The 17,500-nt window shown below is 44.0% G+C and overlaps 1 protein-coding gene across 2 annotated transcripts in view; it reads left to right on the top strand.

The window, feature by feature from the left end:
• ACSS2 (acyl-CoA synthetase short chain family member 2) overlaps window positions 1-17,500 on the top strand; it is a 948,517-nt gene that overhangs the window by 403,910 nt on the left and 527,107 nt on the right. For both annotated transcript variants that reach the window (XM_069652109.1, XM_069652108.1), the window contains exons 5-6: window positions 408-480; window positions 1,845-1,920. In XM_069652109.1, coding sequence (XP_069508210.1) covers window positions 408-480; window positions 1,845-1,920 — 149 coding nt within the window. The remainder of the gene's footprint in view (window positions 1-407; window positions 481-1,844; window positions 1,921-17,500) is intronic.

The raw sequence follows: 17,500 nt of genomic DNA, 5'->3' as shown, positions 1-17,500 counted from the left end.
ATTTTTCAGGTTCTAAGCTATCAATTTTTCTTTTTTTTTTTTTCTAGCAACCCGGACATGGCTGTTAAAAAATTCTTCATCAGAACAGTTATAAACCAAATAAATGCCCCAATTCACAGAAGCGTTTTTGTAATGACAAACCCCCCGTGGGAAACGCTCTGTGAATTAGACCCAACCACGCCCCCACCCCGGCCCTTGTGCGATCCGCCACCACATTTTTTCCATTTCCACCACTGAGTGCTGCTGTAGAAAGCTACGTCCGGGGCCTCCACCCTTTCTGTAGCATTTTCATTAACCTGCCTTTTGCTGTATGTGTTCGCATTTCTAACATAACGGAGTACATGCGTATTTGTCTGTGCTATGCTGAAGTGTTTTCTCGCGATCAGTCTGTTATTTCTCTTTGTCAGTTTGCAGGATTCTCAGCGGAGGCGCTCTGTGATCGTATCCTTGACTCTCAGTGCTCCATTCTAATTACTGCAGGTGAGTGTGGAAAACTAATCTGGATGGTCATTTTGAAATGTTGTGCTTTTATGAATGCTTACATTGATCTGTCTGCAGGCAGGATCTGCAAATAGGGGTGTACTGATGTTGAGACTTTGAGCTTTGATGTACCTTGAGGCGTTTGCCTCAACAGGCAGCTACTCCTTTACATGGTGTTGCATTACTAAAACAGCACAGCATCTATCTGTGCCGTGGGAGCTATATTTAACAATTTGCCTGTATACAAGGCGATGACAGTTTACAGTTTGCATATTCTCTTTTGTCACCCATGTGCCCACGGAACATGTGTACTGTTTTCGGTGTGTATTCCCAATGCAGTCCATGGAACAGGTATTTTATGATGCATCCTCATCCTTGGCACCTTCATTGCCAGGGGGAGTTAGTCTAAGGACCTAAACACATACAGTGTTCTTTGGCTATTTCCTTTAATTCCATCATGTGTGCCTCGTGGGCTGATTTTTACCACGTTCCTGTATGCTCTTTATTACCTCAGTCGGTGCCTATTTTGATGTAGTTCACCGTTTTCCCTTGCAAAAGTCCGCTTTCTGTTTCCGAAGGTCTTTGGAAGCTACCTGAGGGAACGGGGCCCCATGTGGCATTGCAACTATGCAGCCAAAGGGGAGACACACGGTTTCCACCAGTCCCAGCATCCCCGGAAATAACTCGCCACTTAGGAAGGCACAGAGCCTGGTTGGTGTTCTCTGGGGTCTGGCCCAACCCTTTCATGAGTTAAAAAGCTATGGAAGTGGCAACTCCCAGCCAGAGATTGTGCGCCCTCCTCACCCCCAGGGAAAAGCTACAAATGCATCTGTTTGGCCGCCAGTGTATTTTTCCAGTGGCTTGAAAGTGCCAGTACAATTTCAGAATTCTACAAGAACTCGAGTAGGAGAAACCTATTCTGCGGGTTGACCTTGAATGTCAAGGCTTTGCTACAGCTGATTTAATTTGAAGTTTCAACAACATTCGACATGATGGTAAAAAAAACCTTGTTGGCTGGATTGAATAAACCAAATGACCAGTCTGTGTGATGTTCTTTGTGGTTTCCCTACGTTCACAAAAAAACGTGCAGCTGGTGTCCAACTCTCATAATCAGGACCAAAGTGTCACAACATTTTACTGAATGTCTTCCCACCGATCACCGTACCAGTGAAGGTGCCTACCTTGAAAGAGTCTCTTGTCCATTTGGTTCTTATCTCCAAGCCCATAGATTTCAACCACCGTGGATGGGTTTCGCCTGTGTGCCATTCTCCCATGTGAAAGCCTTGAAAGCACTCACCATGCATGCATGTACCTGTCTCCTGCCTTTCCCAATCCTCATTCGTGATTCATCTTTTTTCCTGTAGATGGCTTTTATCGGGGGGATAAATTAATTATCCTGAAGCACATTGCAGACGATGCCTTGCGGAAATGTAGAGAAAAGTAAGTAAAGTGAAAAGGAGACAACATTATTGGGAAGGACTGGAAAAGAAAAAGTATAGTAGCAAGCACCTAGCACCTTTTAAAAAAAAAAACCAGCACGGTTTTACATGCATGCACATTCTAGATACCATCTGTGAAGTTATCTGCTTTTGCATTTGATCAAGCCCTGATGTTTAAGCTGACAACGTTGTTCTTCTTGTCTGTCACTTTCTAGTGTCGGAACATGCACCCGGTTATTGTTAATTTGTTGTCATAATTTCTGTGATTGTATTGTTGGTGAATTTTAAACCTATTTGTGTCATTTTTGTGAGTGACTCTTAATTGTTTTTCCATTAGGTGGCCTAGCCACCTATATGCCAAAACGATTGCATTACAGTACAGAAAGGGAGAAATGGCATACGAGGAGGGTCACAAATCCTGTAGGTGTTTGGTTATTTTGCCACCCGTTGCCTGCACATGGAAAAGGAGTGGATGATGTGCAAGTGCAGATTACTGCGGGTTGTAATATTGATTTTCTGTATGAGAGTGGCCAAAAGTGTCTTCACCCTAACAAATACACAGGAGGCGTGTATTATGGTTTACTTCTTTTCAGGAAACGGCAAACCGCTCCAAAATAAAACAAACTGTGTGCATCGGAGGCGGCCGTCGGATGGCAGTGCGACTTGATGCAGACACAGGCGTTATTCCAGCTCCTTTCCTCAATCCTTGCGTGTGTCGAGGACCTGCACTGAGTTGTTTAGTCTGGAACGGCCCGCTTTCCCCCGGGTCGTTTCTTGAGCCTCTGCCTCGGCCATGCCGTGCTGGGTGGCCTGCTGTGGGGGTTTCGTGTGGAGCTTGGGCAGCCAGGAGGATTGGTGAAGTTAGCTGTTCCCCAGCGTGGGGTGCACGTGAACCCACCTTCAATCTGTGGTGGGAGGCACTGTATTGTCGACAGGGAGTTCTGTGCTGGCCTTTTCTGATGCGCTGGGCAACTGATAATAAGATTGATGTGACCTAAAATCTGCATGCTCTACCGTTTTTGAGTAGAGTCCTTCCTTTATATTGGTTGGGTTGGCACTGTGTATCTTCCTTCACTTCTGTTTAGGATCTTCCTTCACTTATGCTTAAGATATGGTCCTGACCAGACACATCACTATGGGTGAATGATAACTCCACAGAAAACTCAGTTAACCAAGGTGCAAGCTGCTAGTGCCCGCAGGAGAAGCCATCTGCATAAAACTAAACTAAGTTTCTCTGAGGATGCCATCGGAGAAATATGACCAGAGGAGGCTAGCGAGCAGGATGAGGATTGGGGAAACGTGAGCAAAGGGTGGTTGGGTCCTCCACTGTCCCGAATGTCAGTATTGAGATGCCACCTTCGGGGATAGTTACTCCATCTCAGACTCATTACACCAATGGTGAGAAATGCAGTATTCCCCCAACGGAAAGTTTGGGACCTAACAAGAATCACTCTCCCTAACCTGAGTTGTCTGCCCAATGGCAACAAGCAAAGGAAAGAATGGCCGACTATCTGTTTTCATGCGGAAACTATCATGACTTTGACTTATTGGACAAAGCTGCAACTCTGCTACGCCAGGAACAGCCTCAGATGAGAACAGTGATGCAGACCCACTGGCTGAACATTGCAGTTTTGAATTTCAGATGTCTTGGAACCTCACAGAAATACAGCTTCAAGGTTGGCACCTGTGTTTTATAAGTTTGTAAGTGCTTCCCGTTGAAGGTTGAAGTTCTGTGAAATAAACAACAACTCTGGGAGTATATGTATAATATTTAGGGAAGGATTGCATTTGAACATCAGGTAGTCACCTAAAAGGAGTTCTTTCTATTTTTCTTGGTTTAGTAAATGCTTCCATGTTAGGTGAGCAATTGTTGCAATATCTCCATGACAGAAAACTATCTCTATGTGCTTTTAAAATCTTCATTGGACAAGCTCAGAAAAGAGCTGGAAAATGTGGGAGGAGCTACTTAATCGTTTTGTGCCTTGAGGGCCATTCAAGGGATAAAAAGACTTCTTCCACAATGCCCTTACCAGTAACAGCCTCAGATGAGAACAGTGATGTAGATCCACTGGCTGAACATTGCAGTTTGAAAGTTTTTTCGCCCTCCCCTCTGCCTCTCTGCTCTTTTCACTGTTTTTATTATATTCTCTTCTCCTCTCCCTTCTCTCTCTCCTCCCCCCCCTACTTTTTTCTGTACACTTACTCTATCAGAACTGTTCCCGGACTTAGTATGATAGTAACAAATGTTTGTCTCCCCCCCCTTACTTATTATCCCCTCTCCCCCTCCAGCACTATCTGAAATGTCGTCAGGCCTAGTACAATAGTCGCTTGTTTTGTTCCTCCCCCTCCTCTCTCCTCCACTCTCCCTCACCTTTTGTAATTCTCCGGCTCTACCAGAAATGTTGTCAGGCCTAATACGGTAGTTGTCTGTCTGCTCCCATTTCCTTCCTATCTGTGTCTTGGCACTTGCACTATCTGAAATGTCGCCAGGCCAAGTACGATGGTTAATTTTACATTCTTGTTGTTCATGGCCTGTAAGAATGTTTTGTATTTTCCCTTGTTCCCTCCCTTGTCGTGAAGCGCTTTGAAACACATTGTGTATATGTGCTATATAAATAAACTAGACACATCGAGGGCCGCTGATATGATTACTGTTGTTTGCCAAACTTCTGTGCAGGTCTGCAACTCTGCAGTAATTGAGAACAAAAGTAGTCCAACTGAGCCTGGTGCCTCGAATGTCTTGAAGTCTTTATTTATTTAATTTATTACATTTATATAGTGCACCTAACCCTCGGGCATCTGGGCGCTTGAACTTAGAAGTATTGTTACAATTGAGATACTTGGTTTTACAAAACAGTTACTTAGTTATACAATACAATAATGCAGTACAGTTACAAAGTAGAATACAGGTTAGCAAACATATGCAGGATATCAAGTTACCAGGCCAAGGGGCAAGCCTAGGACTCTTTCGAGTAGGGAGGTTGATGCTTGATATCCTGGTTGAAAAGCCAGGTATCTAGTTTTTGCAAGAGGACCATAATGAGGGGTCAGTCCTTAGTTCCGTAAGCATGGCATTCCAATAATTAGCAGCAATAACAGGGAAGCTGGAGCCACCTGCTTTTTGTCTTTTGTATCTTTGTGTAGTCAGTTGTCCTAGGTAGGCTGAGCGGGTAGGTCTGGCTGGTTGGTTTTTAGAGATCAGGCTTGACAGGTAGCGAGGAGCAGTGTTAGATAGGCATTTGTGGGTGAGCGAGAGTACTTTACATTTAATGCAGTCTCTAACAGGTAACTAGTGAATATTTCTTCTGAATGTAGTTATGTGTTCTGACTTCGGAATATTGAGTGCCGCTCTGATAGCGTTATTTTGTACAGTCTGGAGTTTCTTAATGTTGTTTGAGGAGGAGCCTCCGAAGATGGCAATGCAATAGTCTATCCTGGAAAGGATTTGCGCTCTATCCAGAGTGAATCGGTTGTCCACAGTAAGGTATGGTCTGCATGCAGTGATAAGTTTGGCAGTATAGGATGAGGCTGAGGTGATGGCATTGACTTGTCGGAAGAGTGTAAGTGGTGAGTCAAGGTAGACCACTAGCATCTTGACTTCTTTGGCTACAGTTTCCATCTATGTCGAAGGTTTGATAGAGTGGTGGGAGGCTCTTAAGTTTTGCTGAGCTGCCTATGATTGTTAATACAGAGCTCGTTTTGGGACATCCAGGCTTGAATGGTGTGTTAGATTACGTTTAGTGCTTTAGTGTTGGTGTCGTAGTCACCTGTAATGGGGATTAGTATTTGGGTATCGTCAGCATAATTAGTATATATGACACCTAAATTGTCTAGTCTATCAAAGAGAGGTTTTGTGAATGCGTTGTACATCGTGGGGGATACGCATGATCCCTGAGGCACGCCGCATGTGACCGTAATAGGGCGAGCCGCCGCCGTGGATGAGAAAACTCTCATGGAGTGGTTCAAGAGGAACAATTCAATCCAACTTATGGCATCATTGCAGAAGTGGGCATCGCTAGCTAGGTGGCTGAATAAGATGTTGTGATTTACTAAATCGAATGCCGCTGAGAGCTCCAGGGAAGGATGGCTAGGTCGCCTCTGTATCTTATCTGATCCATTTGGGTTTTCCAGGGCCATTTCCGTGCGATGGCCTGTGCGGAAGCCTCATTGGCAGAGGCCGCCCAGCTGGTTGTGTGTTTCGAGGTAGTTTTGGATTTGTAGATAGGCTAGCTACCCTGTCTAGTATTTATAGAAGGAAAGGCAAAGTCGTGATAGGCCTGCAGTTGGTTGGTATAGTAGGGTCTAAATTCGTTTTTTCAGTAAGGGAAGCACCCAGACTTCCTTTAAGTTATTTGGTACTTTATTAGAGGCAAATGAGTTATTTATAAGTGGAGTGATGAAAGGTGCCAGGTTGTCAGCGCAATCTTTGATTATCATAGCAGGACAGATGTCACCTTGATATTGCAATGGTTTAAGATCTTTTATGATTTTGTGGTCTCCTCTATGGTAATGGGCGAGAATTCAAACTTGGGGAACGGTTTAGGTGGGTTATATTCCACCGTGGGTTGAGCAGGATTGGTAAATTTCCGTTTTATTTGATTGATTTTTTTTTTTTTAAACAATTTATTACATTCCACACAGAACACATAGATCAGCAAATTAACAATGTCTCACATTAATCAAAAAAGAACAAAATCAACACTGTAACATAAGCATTATAAAGAGTTCATACCAACAAATGACCAATTCAAGCGAGACATCTTCAACATATTACCCCGAATATTCCAAAGACAACACAAACACAAGTGACAACAAATGATACCACAAACGGAAAGGAGAAAATAAGAGAAAGAAAAGAGAAAGAAAAAGAGAAAGAAGAAAACCAAGAAAGAAAACCCATCAACCTCACTCTGAATCCCTTGCTATCAAAGTAATCCTGCATATACATCAATCATAGAGAGCCACAAACGGACCCCACAGCTGCATGTAATCCTCTTCTTTATCTTTATTATGAAATGAAACCTTATCATAGCTTGCCAAGACCTGCAACTCCATCAACCAATCATCAACATTTGTTTTTTTCCTTGTTTTCCAAATCCTGAGTATCAACTTAAACGCTATCATTATAGCTCTATCAATCCAACAAGAATGCCTCCTAGCGCTTCCACGTCTATTTTTCTTGGAAAGCAAAATTATATTCACTGCAGACCTCTGCAAGACAACACCAAAAATCAGATCAATCCTATCAAGTACCTCTTTCCAAAACATCTGCACTCTCGGGCAATCCTACAGTAGATGCAATAAAGTGCCCCTATTAACATCACAACACCAACACAAATCATTAGGTCGTAACCCCAGCTTAAACATCTTAACCGGTGTCCAATACATTCTCCCTACAATTTTTTGTCTAATTAGACGTAAACCCATATCGGGTTCCGAGTTCAAAGTAACCCTTAGAACATTCTTCCAATCCACTTCAGAAATGTCATCCTGAACCTCTTCCGACCAAATTTCTCTCAATCTAGACCATGCTAATTGGAGTTTCTCATCAATAGGCATAAATTGCATATAAGTACTCGCACAGTACTCCTGGCCTTCTAACAGCTTACTAATCTCTGGCTTCTTTCCAATAGAACCATCCACCATATCCATCCTACTATTCAACATAGAAATCAAAGCCAAGTATCTATTCCTCTCACCCAGCATCAATCCATATCTATCTTGTAATTCCACAAAAGCAACCACCTGTCCCCATCCATCACATCCTCCAACTTCAGAATACCCCTATTTATCCAACTCACCCAATTCAGACATTTATTATCTATTTGTATAACATCATTAAACCATATAGAAGCATCAGGGCTGAAAACATAACTCTGATCGTTTTCCCTAAACCACTCTCTCATCACTTTTCTAGTCGCCACAATCGGAATAAACCGCAACCTCTTATTCAGTAATTTACCGATACTGTATAAGTTTCCAAGTTCAAATGGTGCACAAACGTCTCTTTCCATGCGCACCCAAAGAGGTTCTTTTGCATTCTGTTCCCTAAAGTAATATGAGCTTTTTTTCAGCAAAAAGGCTTTGTAATATTTTGTCAAATCCGGGAATCCAAACCCCCCATCCGCAACCTTTTGAATCAGGATATATTATGGAACCCGAGGTCTTTTTCCCGGACCCCACAAAAAAGAAGAAAAGAACTTCTCAATTGGGATTAACTGCTTCTTACATAACAACAACGGAATCGATTGAATAATATATAAAATCTTCGGTAAGAGGACCATTTTGATTGCATTAATCTTCGCCCATAAATTCAACTGCAACCTTTCCCATCTCTTAATCAATAACGACATATTCGTGACTACCAAGTCCAAATTAAATTGCAGCAATTTCTTCAAATCTCCGATAATGTGTATACCTAAATATTTAGCACCCTTCGGAGACCACTTACAATTCCACGAACGCAAGACATTACAATCACATTTGCTAGACAATGGAAAGATCTGTTTTTTCCCAATTCACTCTATGTCCCGACAGTTCCCCCACTTCCTGAAACATATTTTATATGACATCACCACACACCTCAGGGTTTGACAGCATAAGAAGCATGTCATTCGCATACGATAAAACTTTAACTTCAACTTTGCCCACCATAATTCCCTTAACAATCTCACATTGTCTAATATATGCAGCAAGAGGTTCTAATGCCAGATCAAACAAAAAAGGTGACAACGGACACCCTTGTCGCGTGCCCCTCAGTAAAGGAAACAAATCCAAAATCACTCCATTGACCAAAACTTTGGCCCTAACATCTCTAAGAATACATTCCACCATTTTCATGAAACTCGAACCAAACCCCATTTTCCTTAAAGTGAATTCCAGAAACTTCCAGTTAACCCTATCAAAGGCCTTTTCAGCATCAAAAAACCCAATAACATCATTCGAGTCCTTCCCAAAACGTTCACCCACCACATTTAACACAGTTCTAATATTATCATAGCCATACCGCCCTGGAACAAACCCCACCTGAGACTCATCAATCAAATCTCCCACACATAACCTCAGCCTATTGGCCCAAATTTTTGTGAACATTTTTAGATCGACATTCAACATCGAAATAGGTCTATAATTTCCACACTGAGTATGATCTTTATTGGGTTTCGGGATTACGACAATCAAAGCTTCTTTCATTGACTCACACATCTCCCCTGTAGCCATGAATTCATTATAGAGCTTACTCAAAACTGGCGCCAATTGGACGACAAATGTCTTATAAAATTTTCATCATTCATTTGAGATATAGCAGTGCTAACTTCAGCCTCTTCAATTGCAGAGTCAAGTAAAGTCTGCTTCTCTAGAGCCAGTTTAGCGAGTGAAATTTTCCCAAAAAATGTATCTAATTTCTCTATCGTAGGATCACCGTCTTCCCTATACAGTTTCTCATAAAAACTTAAAATATTCACAAATATCTCCATTCCTGTGTAATGTAACACCTCCAGTAGTCTGAATAGAAGAAACAGTTATCCGCCCCCAGGCCCCTAAGTTTACAAGCCAACAATCTTCCATTCCGATCCCCCGATTCCCAAAACTTCTGTTTTGAATAAAACGCACTCTTACTTGCAAAGTTTTGCACATGAGTCCTCAATTCCGCTTCCAATTTATGCAATTTATGCAATTTCAGTTTGTTTTGACCTAAGGCATCATGCGCACAAACCCTCTGCAATTCTCCGATCTCTTTTTCGAGATTTCTAATCCTTTCCTGATTATTATTCTTTACATGGGCAGTCCTACTTATTAGTTCACCCCTCAATATTGCCTTAAAACAATCCCAATCAGATTTAATGCCGGCTGAATCTAAATTTTCCTCAAAGTAGCGGGCAATAAATGCATCTAAGCCCTCTGTAACCACACTATATTTTAGTGTATTAGTCTGCATTCTCCACCTTTTTGGTTTGACACCTACATTATCCAAAAGCAACTGCAAATCCAATAAGGCGTGATCAGAGATTCCCCTTTCCAATATATTCGTGGACACCGTCTGACTACTCAACGTAACGCTAACAAAGATATAATCAATCCTAGAGTATGAGTTGTGAACAGGTGAATGAAAGGAGAATTCCTCGTCATCACGATGAAGTTCCCTCCAGATATCCACAAGTTTGTATTTAAACACAAACGCCTTAAATTCATCACTTATCTTCTCATTATAATATTTACAGTCTGATTTCCGGTCCTTCCTACTATTCAACACCATATTAAAGTCACCCCCCAACACCAATGATTCACCATCCATATCTAGTAAAAGACCTAACTGACTGAGAAAAGACACCGCTGGTGAGCACGGTGCATACACAGTTCCAAACGTCATTTTTTTTCCGTCATGGAGTATATCAAGTAATATGATTCTACCTTCCTCATCCATAACAGACTTTTCAATCGTAACCGGAAGGCCCTTTCTAAATAAAATAATCACCCCTCTAGACCTAGAATCATAACCATTCGAGAACACCCTAGTGTACCATGAATTGGTCAAATATTTTTCAGTCTGTTCATCCAAATGAGTTTCCTGAAGAAAAATCACATCAGCTCTACTTCTCCATAACCTTGCCAAAACCTTGCGTCTCTTCACAGCATTACCAATCCCTTTAACATTCCAAGATACAAAAGCTAGAGCAACCATAACTCTCTATATCTTGCACTTACACCTATGCAGTATCCTCCAGGCTCAAAAGGCAGGGTCCAATGAAAGAAAAGTAACAAGCTAGGAAAGGGCAGACACAACAACAAAAGACGTATACATAAACAGACAAACATAAAATAAATGCATTGTATCATATTTTTAGTCTGAGAAACACCAGACTCAAAATTAGCGTAATTATATACATCAAATACAACATTCTGAACTATACCCACCAGAAACGAAAAACCCCCCGCCCGAACAACATAAGTTTAACCACCAATACCATCCCTATGATAAATAAGCCTATTCTAACTCCCATATCCCTGCCAATCCTGCACACCAATACCCAGTGTATCCCAGTGAGATTCCAATGTGTATATCAAACACGACCTCCACTTTTGCAGCACTTACTAATCGAAAGATTAGAAAAATCACAATGATAGAAAAAAAAAACATTTCCACACCACCCCAAGAAAATCGTTCCTTATGAACCAAACATATATACACAGGTCCCCAAACCCCATATTCAATATATACCCCCCTCCAAACCACATACTCCACCTCTATTGTCATAAGACACCCCCTTCCCGCCAAATAAACAGATGAAGATCATCACCCCCCGCAAGTAAATGGCACCGGACAATACCCACTAATAATCCCATGTACAAAGAATAATTACCCTAGCCAGAATTCAACTGGGAAATAACTAGCTCCACACTCCCCAGCCTACCAACCATCACCAGTTGGAGGTACGAGATTTTGTCCATCCTTTTGTATATTTTCACACCAGGCTTGGTTCTTGATGCAGAGGTCTGGGGGCTGTGATGGTGATTCTAATTCTCGCAGGACTGAGAAGAGCTCTTTAGAGCTAGAGTTGACATTTTCTATACGCAGGTTGTATGCGTTGCTCTTTGCTCGATGGGTGGCTTCTCTGCATTCAGAGGCTAATGTGGCGAATTGTTGTTTATTGTTAACTGTAGGTTTTTTTTCTCCAATTGCTTTCTACATTCATTTTTTTGTTTCGTAGGTCTTTGAGTTCTGGGGTGAACCAATGGTTGATATGTGATTTGGGTTTAGCTTTGCAATGGCCCATAGGTGCCACTACGTTGATAGCTGTCTCCATGGTTTGGTTATAGGTGGCCACCAGGGAGGATGGATCAGCCGTCTTCCCGGTATGTGTGCTAAGCGGTGTGAGCAGTGGTAGCATGTTGTCTGGTGTGATGTTGCGATGGTTGTGTATTTGGGTCACAGGTGCAATGGATGTAGGGGTGCAGGCTTGTGTGTCTGTACTGATTCAGAATAGTATAGTGTTGTGGTCTTGTGGATACTCAAAAAGTACTTGGTTTTTTTTTTCAAAAAAAGAGGACAGGACTGTACCCCTCTACCAGCAATCACTTATACAAAAAAGTCCTGTCTCCTCTCAACTACACCATATACGGGTGAACACCCCCAAACAGGGGGACGCCCGAAAGGATCTCAACACTGAGAACCCAAAACAGAGCTGCACAATAATTAATTTCAACAATTGTCCTTAGGTGTCACGGGATGACACCCTGTAAAGAGAGGCACAGGACACCCAGGAATGGTTTTGGGTGGTTGTGCCGAAGTAAGGTGGACAGATAAGTACACACACAGCTGAAAGTAATGAGAACGAAGAGTAGGCAAGTGTAGCAAGGAATAAGGTACAACAGAAAGGATTCCCTCTAGGGGTGTATGCAGATATAGGAAAAGAGTATTCCACTGACCTTAGGAAAAACTCTAGCCTTCTGCACAGTTTGCTATAACAGAGGCCCTCGCTGTTTGCTCATGGCTTGGAACAACAGCTATGGGTGTCTGTAACGTAGAAACGAGACAAGGGAAGCGGCAGAGGTTGCCTGACGGAAACAAACAGACAAGCTCTGTACAGAAGGGTCTACAAACAGTACAAGAGAAGATACTAACAGACAAATCCAGGAAAAAGGAAGTCGATAGCAAACTAGCAGAAGGAAATGAAGGGAAAGTCGGGTAACAGGATTGGATAGCAGAGGACAGTAAGGAACAAGGTTGAGAGCTCAGAGGAGCAGGAAAGCAATGAGCAAGCCCACAGGAGCAGGGCTGTAAGGTAGGGAGCCCAGAGGGAAAGGGCTTAAGGCAGTGGAGTAAAGCGGGCTGCACGGCAAGGAGCCCAGAAGGGCCGGGCAGCAAGGAGTGAGCTCTGGGGAGCAGGGCCGCTGACTGTAGAAGGCTGTAGAGGACTGTAGAGGGCTGCTAGGCTGAGAAACCAGCGGACAAAGGCTGTAGGTAGCAAGCAGCGGAGCGTGATCGGCTGCAAGGTAGGAAGGCCCGAGTACAAGGGCTGTTGGCAGCGGAGAGAAGCGGGCTGCGCGGCAAGGAGCCAGAAGGACCGGCAGCAAGGAGTAAGCCCAGAGGAGCAGGGCCACTGACTGTAGAAGGCTGCAGAGGACTGTAAGCTGAAAGGTAGGAAGCCCAGAGGACAAGGGCTGTAGGCAGCCGGGGTGAGGCAGGCTGCAGAGCAGGGAGCCCAGAGGACAAGGACTGTAGGCAGCCGAAGTGAGGCAGGCTGCAGAGCAGGGAGCCCAGAGGACAAGGACTGTAGGCAGCCGGAGTGTGGCAGGCTGCAGGGCAGGAGCCTGGAAGACCAGGGCGGAAGGTAGCAGCTGAGCCTGATCGGCTGCAAGGCAGAAACCCGGACGGGCAAAGGCGGAGGCTGAAAAGCAGCAGAGCGTGATCAGCTGCAATGTAGAGAGCCCGGCAGGGCACTGGATCCAAAGCCGGAGTAAGGAGGAACCGCGTACAAGATCCGTAGCTCGAAGCAAAAAGGTGCCGGAAGGACTCTTAATGCAAGAGACTGAGCCCCTGAATGCAGCAGCTTTATACCACACTGCCCAGCCCAGAGGCAGGCTAATTGGTTGCACCTGGCTCAGCACACCTGCAGACAATCGGCCACCTCCCTCTCTGTTCCTGAGCTGGTGGAAGCAGAGCAAATCCCTAGGGCTTCTGGGGATTGTAGTTCCAAAGATGACGAATAGGAATGGCCAGGAATAGATGGTTATAGCCAAGTGCATTGTGGTAAGTGTAGTTTGTTGGGAAAAATAGAAAAGCACCAAAGTCTCGCAAATGGGAAATAAGGTCCCTATTGCTCGCCAATGTATGCGTCCATGGCGCAGGCATGACATTAGATGAGTATTGACATTATAAACTCACAAAATATACTAACAATGATTAATTCTTTATTACAAAAATTCATTAAAAAAACTCAATACACACAATCTACATAAAAGTACAATAAATTATCCAAATAATGGATAAAAGAAAAGAGGTGCAGCAATCAACATCTTGCTAATAACTATCCTGAAGAACAAAGTGATGGAAGGGGGCCCCAGACTATTCACTGCGTTTATAGACTTATCCCAGGCATTCGACCGGGTAGACAGAGATCGCCTCTGGGCGAAAATGTCACGCTGGGACTGTCCAAAAAAAATCCTGGAGCCCATCAAAGCACTATATACAAACACCAACGTAAAGGTTTGTCTGAGCCAGCAAGGATTCCTGTCAGCCTCGATCCCGACATACCGGGGAGTTAAACAGGGGGTGTCCACTTGCCCCAGCTCTGTTCCTCGCGTACATAGGAGACTCCAAGCAATCTGAAGACTCAGTTCGAACATTTCCTCCGAACCTAGAGCAAACAAAAATTAGCAGACTACTTTATGCAGATGATCTAAGTTTGATCAGACCCAAATCGGGCTCTAACGTCAACTCGATAATCTGCGAGCTTACGCAATGGCAAACAACCTTGACATCAACACCGAGAAGACTAAAATAATGATCTTCGAAAAAGCACCCAAGAAGACGGAAAAATGTACCTGGTCCCTCGATAAAAGGAAAATAGAGAAAGTAACAAACTTCAAATACCTCGGAGTAATCTTGGATACCACAAAAAAAGATAAAGCAATGCAGACAAACCTTCTTATGAAGACTCACAAACCGGCTGCACAAGGCAAGGCCATTGATAGGAAATTTGGTAAATTTTTCTCTATCCCTGCCTTAAATTTCTGCAAACAAAAAGCTGTCCCTACCATCACCTACGGTGCGGAAGCAATGCCAGAGTTACCAAAAGCAACATGGGTAAAGCTAGAAGCGCTCTACTGGAGAACAGTTTTGGGCTTACCCAAATCTACACCAGCTGCACTAATAAGGCGGGAACTCAGCTTACTTTCTATGAAGGCCACGGTGAATTAACTCCTTGATGCTCTACAGAAAATGCGTGATGCCAGACAGCACTTACCTGTACACTGTGATGAACAAAGCTCTGAGAGACTCTAATTGCGAAATGCTGAAACGGTGGAAAAATGACAACCAGCTTCTTCTGGAATCAATATTGTGTGGAGATGACGACTTAATCAACAACCCAGTCAAAGTTCTGAAGAAACTAAAAGAATTGGACTGGATTGAGACATTAAAAGAGGCAGATGGATGCAAACTCACCACACACCTGCCTCCTACTTGGAAAAAGCTAAACAATCTTCAAGGCTATATCAAGAAATTCACAAGCAGGCCAGCTCGCAACTTTATTCTAAGAACTAGGCTCAACCTCCTAGACACGAATGAGATCCGAGAAATTAGAGGACTTTCAGCGACGAACAACTGCAGAATTTGTAATGCCACAAACGAGAAAGAGACTATCCTCTTATCCTGCCCAGGAACGGAATGGGTGAGGTCCCAATACGTTAAGTCCTTTTTCTCAAACCCTTTTCTCGCAGATGAAGAAACTCTGTGGTCCAGAATGATTAGTGGAGACAAAGCAGCGTGGCAAATAGCTACTTTGAAAATTTTACAGCACATAACATTAATTCTACAAGATATCTCGAACACTACAACACTGGAAACACAAGTTGACTTATGAGAATAGACCTTGCTTCCCGGTTTACCCTGTCTTCTCTGCGACTACTGCTGACGTGGACGTTGCCGACTTAGATGAGATCATGCTGCGAAAAAATTTGGAAGTTGTAAGAATCAATTTGTTTGATTAAAAACAACAATAAAATTTAAAAATTAAAAAAAAGATTTTTTTTTAAAAACACATAACTTTTCAAAACTGCCTCTCCTTCAATAACCAATATGGAGAAACAAATATTTCATAAAAATGACACGTACACTTCCCGATATGTGTGCTAAGCGGTGTGAGCAGTGGCAGCATGATGTCTGGTGTGATGTTGCGATGGTTGCGAGTTTGGGTCGCAGGTGCAATGGATATAGGGGTGCAGGCTTATGTGTCTGTACTGATTGAGAATAGTATAGTGTTGTGGTTTAACCAGGTGCATGGATTGTTATTGGAGATATGTGTGGTGCAATTATGGTCCGCAAGCCAGTCAAGCGTGCAGCCTTTCACGTGAGTTGGGCCTGTGAAGTGCAAGGTGAAACCTTGTGTTTCAGTGGTATTGGCTAAGGTTGTGGCTTGGGTGTCAGAGCTGTCAGTAAGTCCTAGAATGAAATCTCCAAGGATGAGGACTTTGGATCTAGGTTTTAGGTCTGTGGCCAGTAGCGCGGCTATGTCCTCATCAAAGGAGGAGGTGGGGCCTGGAGGCCTGTAGATAAGACGTAGCGTTAGGGAGGCAGTGGCAGAGCTAGTAATTTTGGTAGACAAAACTTCTCCTGAAGGGAAGGGTGCATTAGGTATTTCTCGTATGTTGAGGTTAGTTTTGGATATGTAGGCAATACTGCCTCCTTTCACAGTGGTTCTATTCTTTCTAATGATCGGGTAGCCGTCTGGTAAGGCAAGGGCCAAAGAGGGTCCGGCTGCAGGGTGCAGCCAAGTTTCTGTTATAGCGATGAAGTTTAAGTCATTTGTAGTGATGAAGTCTGATATGTCCAGGGCATGTATGTCAAGACTTGATGGTTGTGTAGACGATGACACCTCCGTCCCCAAGTACCACTCGAGCAAACAATGAGTTACTGCCCAAGCGATCCGTGAGGCCACAGGTGGTGGACGTCGTCAGCCGGAACCAGGAATGCCGGAAGATGCCCCCCGACCACTGTAAGGCAAACAAGTGGGTTAGATAATAAACACAAACCCACACCTGAATACTTAATGAATCTACAAGGGGGCGTACCCTGAGTAGTTGGCCGGAACCCAATGTTGGTGTGGAGAATGTTGTCTGAGGCAGCCGGCAGAGGTTGACGACAGGGTGGCAGCCTGGCAAGGCACTAGAGAAGGTGTAGTCACCACCTGATGCAGGAAACTCGAAACTGTGAGCCAATCAGGTAGAGGAGTCCTGAATGGTACGTGATCCAAAGAACAGAGTCAAAGGCTGTAACAAAGGGGAAATTCAACAGCAGTCCGATGGGAAGACCGAGGTCGGTTCCAGGAGAAAGCAAGTTCCAGCAAAGGTACAAAAGGGGAATCCAAACCAATCCGAGAGAGGAGCCGAGGGCGTATTTCAGGAGGTAGCAAGTTCCAGGCAAAAGTACAATGAGGGGAAGAACCAGATCAGTATCCAAAATCAATCCGAGGTCGAGGTAGCAAGGTTAGTCCGTAGTCCGTAGAACGCCAAACAGGAATCAGCTGTGAAGCGCGGAATGGCAGTCAGCGCGTCGCTTTTGAACGCTGAACCGGGATCACGTGACCGTGATACCCGTCACGTGATCGAACGTGCTGAGAACGGCTCCCCAGGCGTCGGCAACGGAGACGTTGCAGGATGCCAGTGGCGCATCTCCACGGCAACTGCCAACGCCGGAACGGGAAACGGGGCAGAAGCCGGCGTTGATGTTCCTGGCCAACCCCTTGCCGGCAGGCCTGCAGGTGAGAGCGTGTCCTGACACGTGTGGGGACCTGGTGTGCCTTATGTGCCTGCCGTGTTTTTGTGGTGGAGGTGGTTGGGTTTCGGGGTGTGTCAGAGGGGAG

This window comes from Ambystoma mexicanum, chromosome 3p, assembly GCF_040938575.1.
Source record: "Ambystoma mexicanum isolate Mex_15411 chromosome 3p, UKY_AmexF1_1, whole genome shotgun sequence".
Lineage (NCBI taxonomy): Eukaryota > Metazoa > Chordata > Amphibia > Caudata > Ambystomatidae > Ambystoma > Ambystoma mexicanum.
Note: the sequence above shows the minus strand (reverse complement) of the source record. Positions and strands in the feature narration are given on the sequence as shown.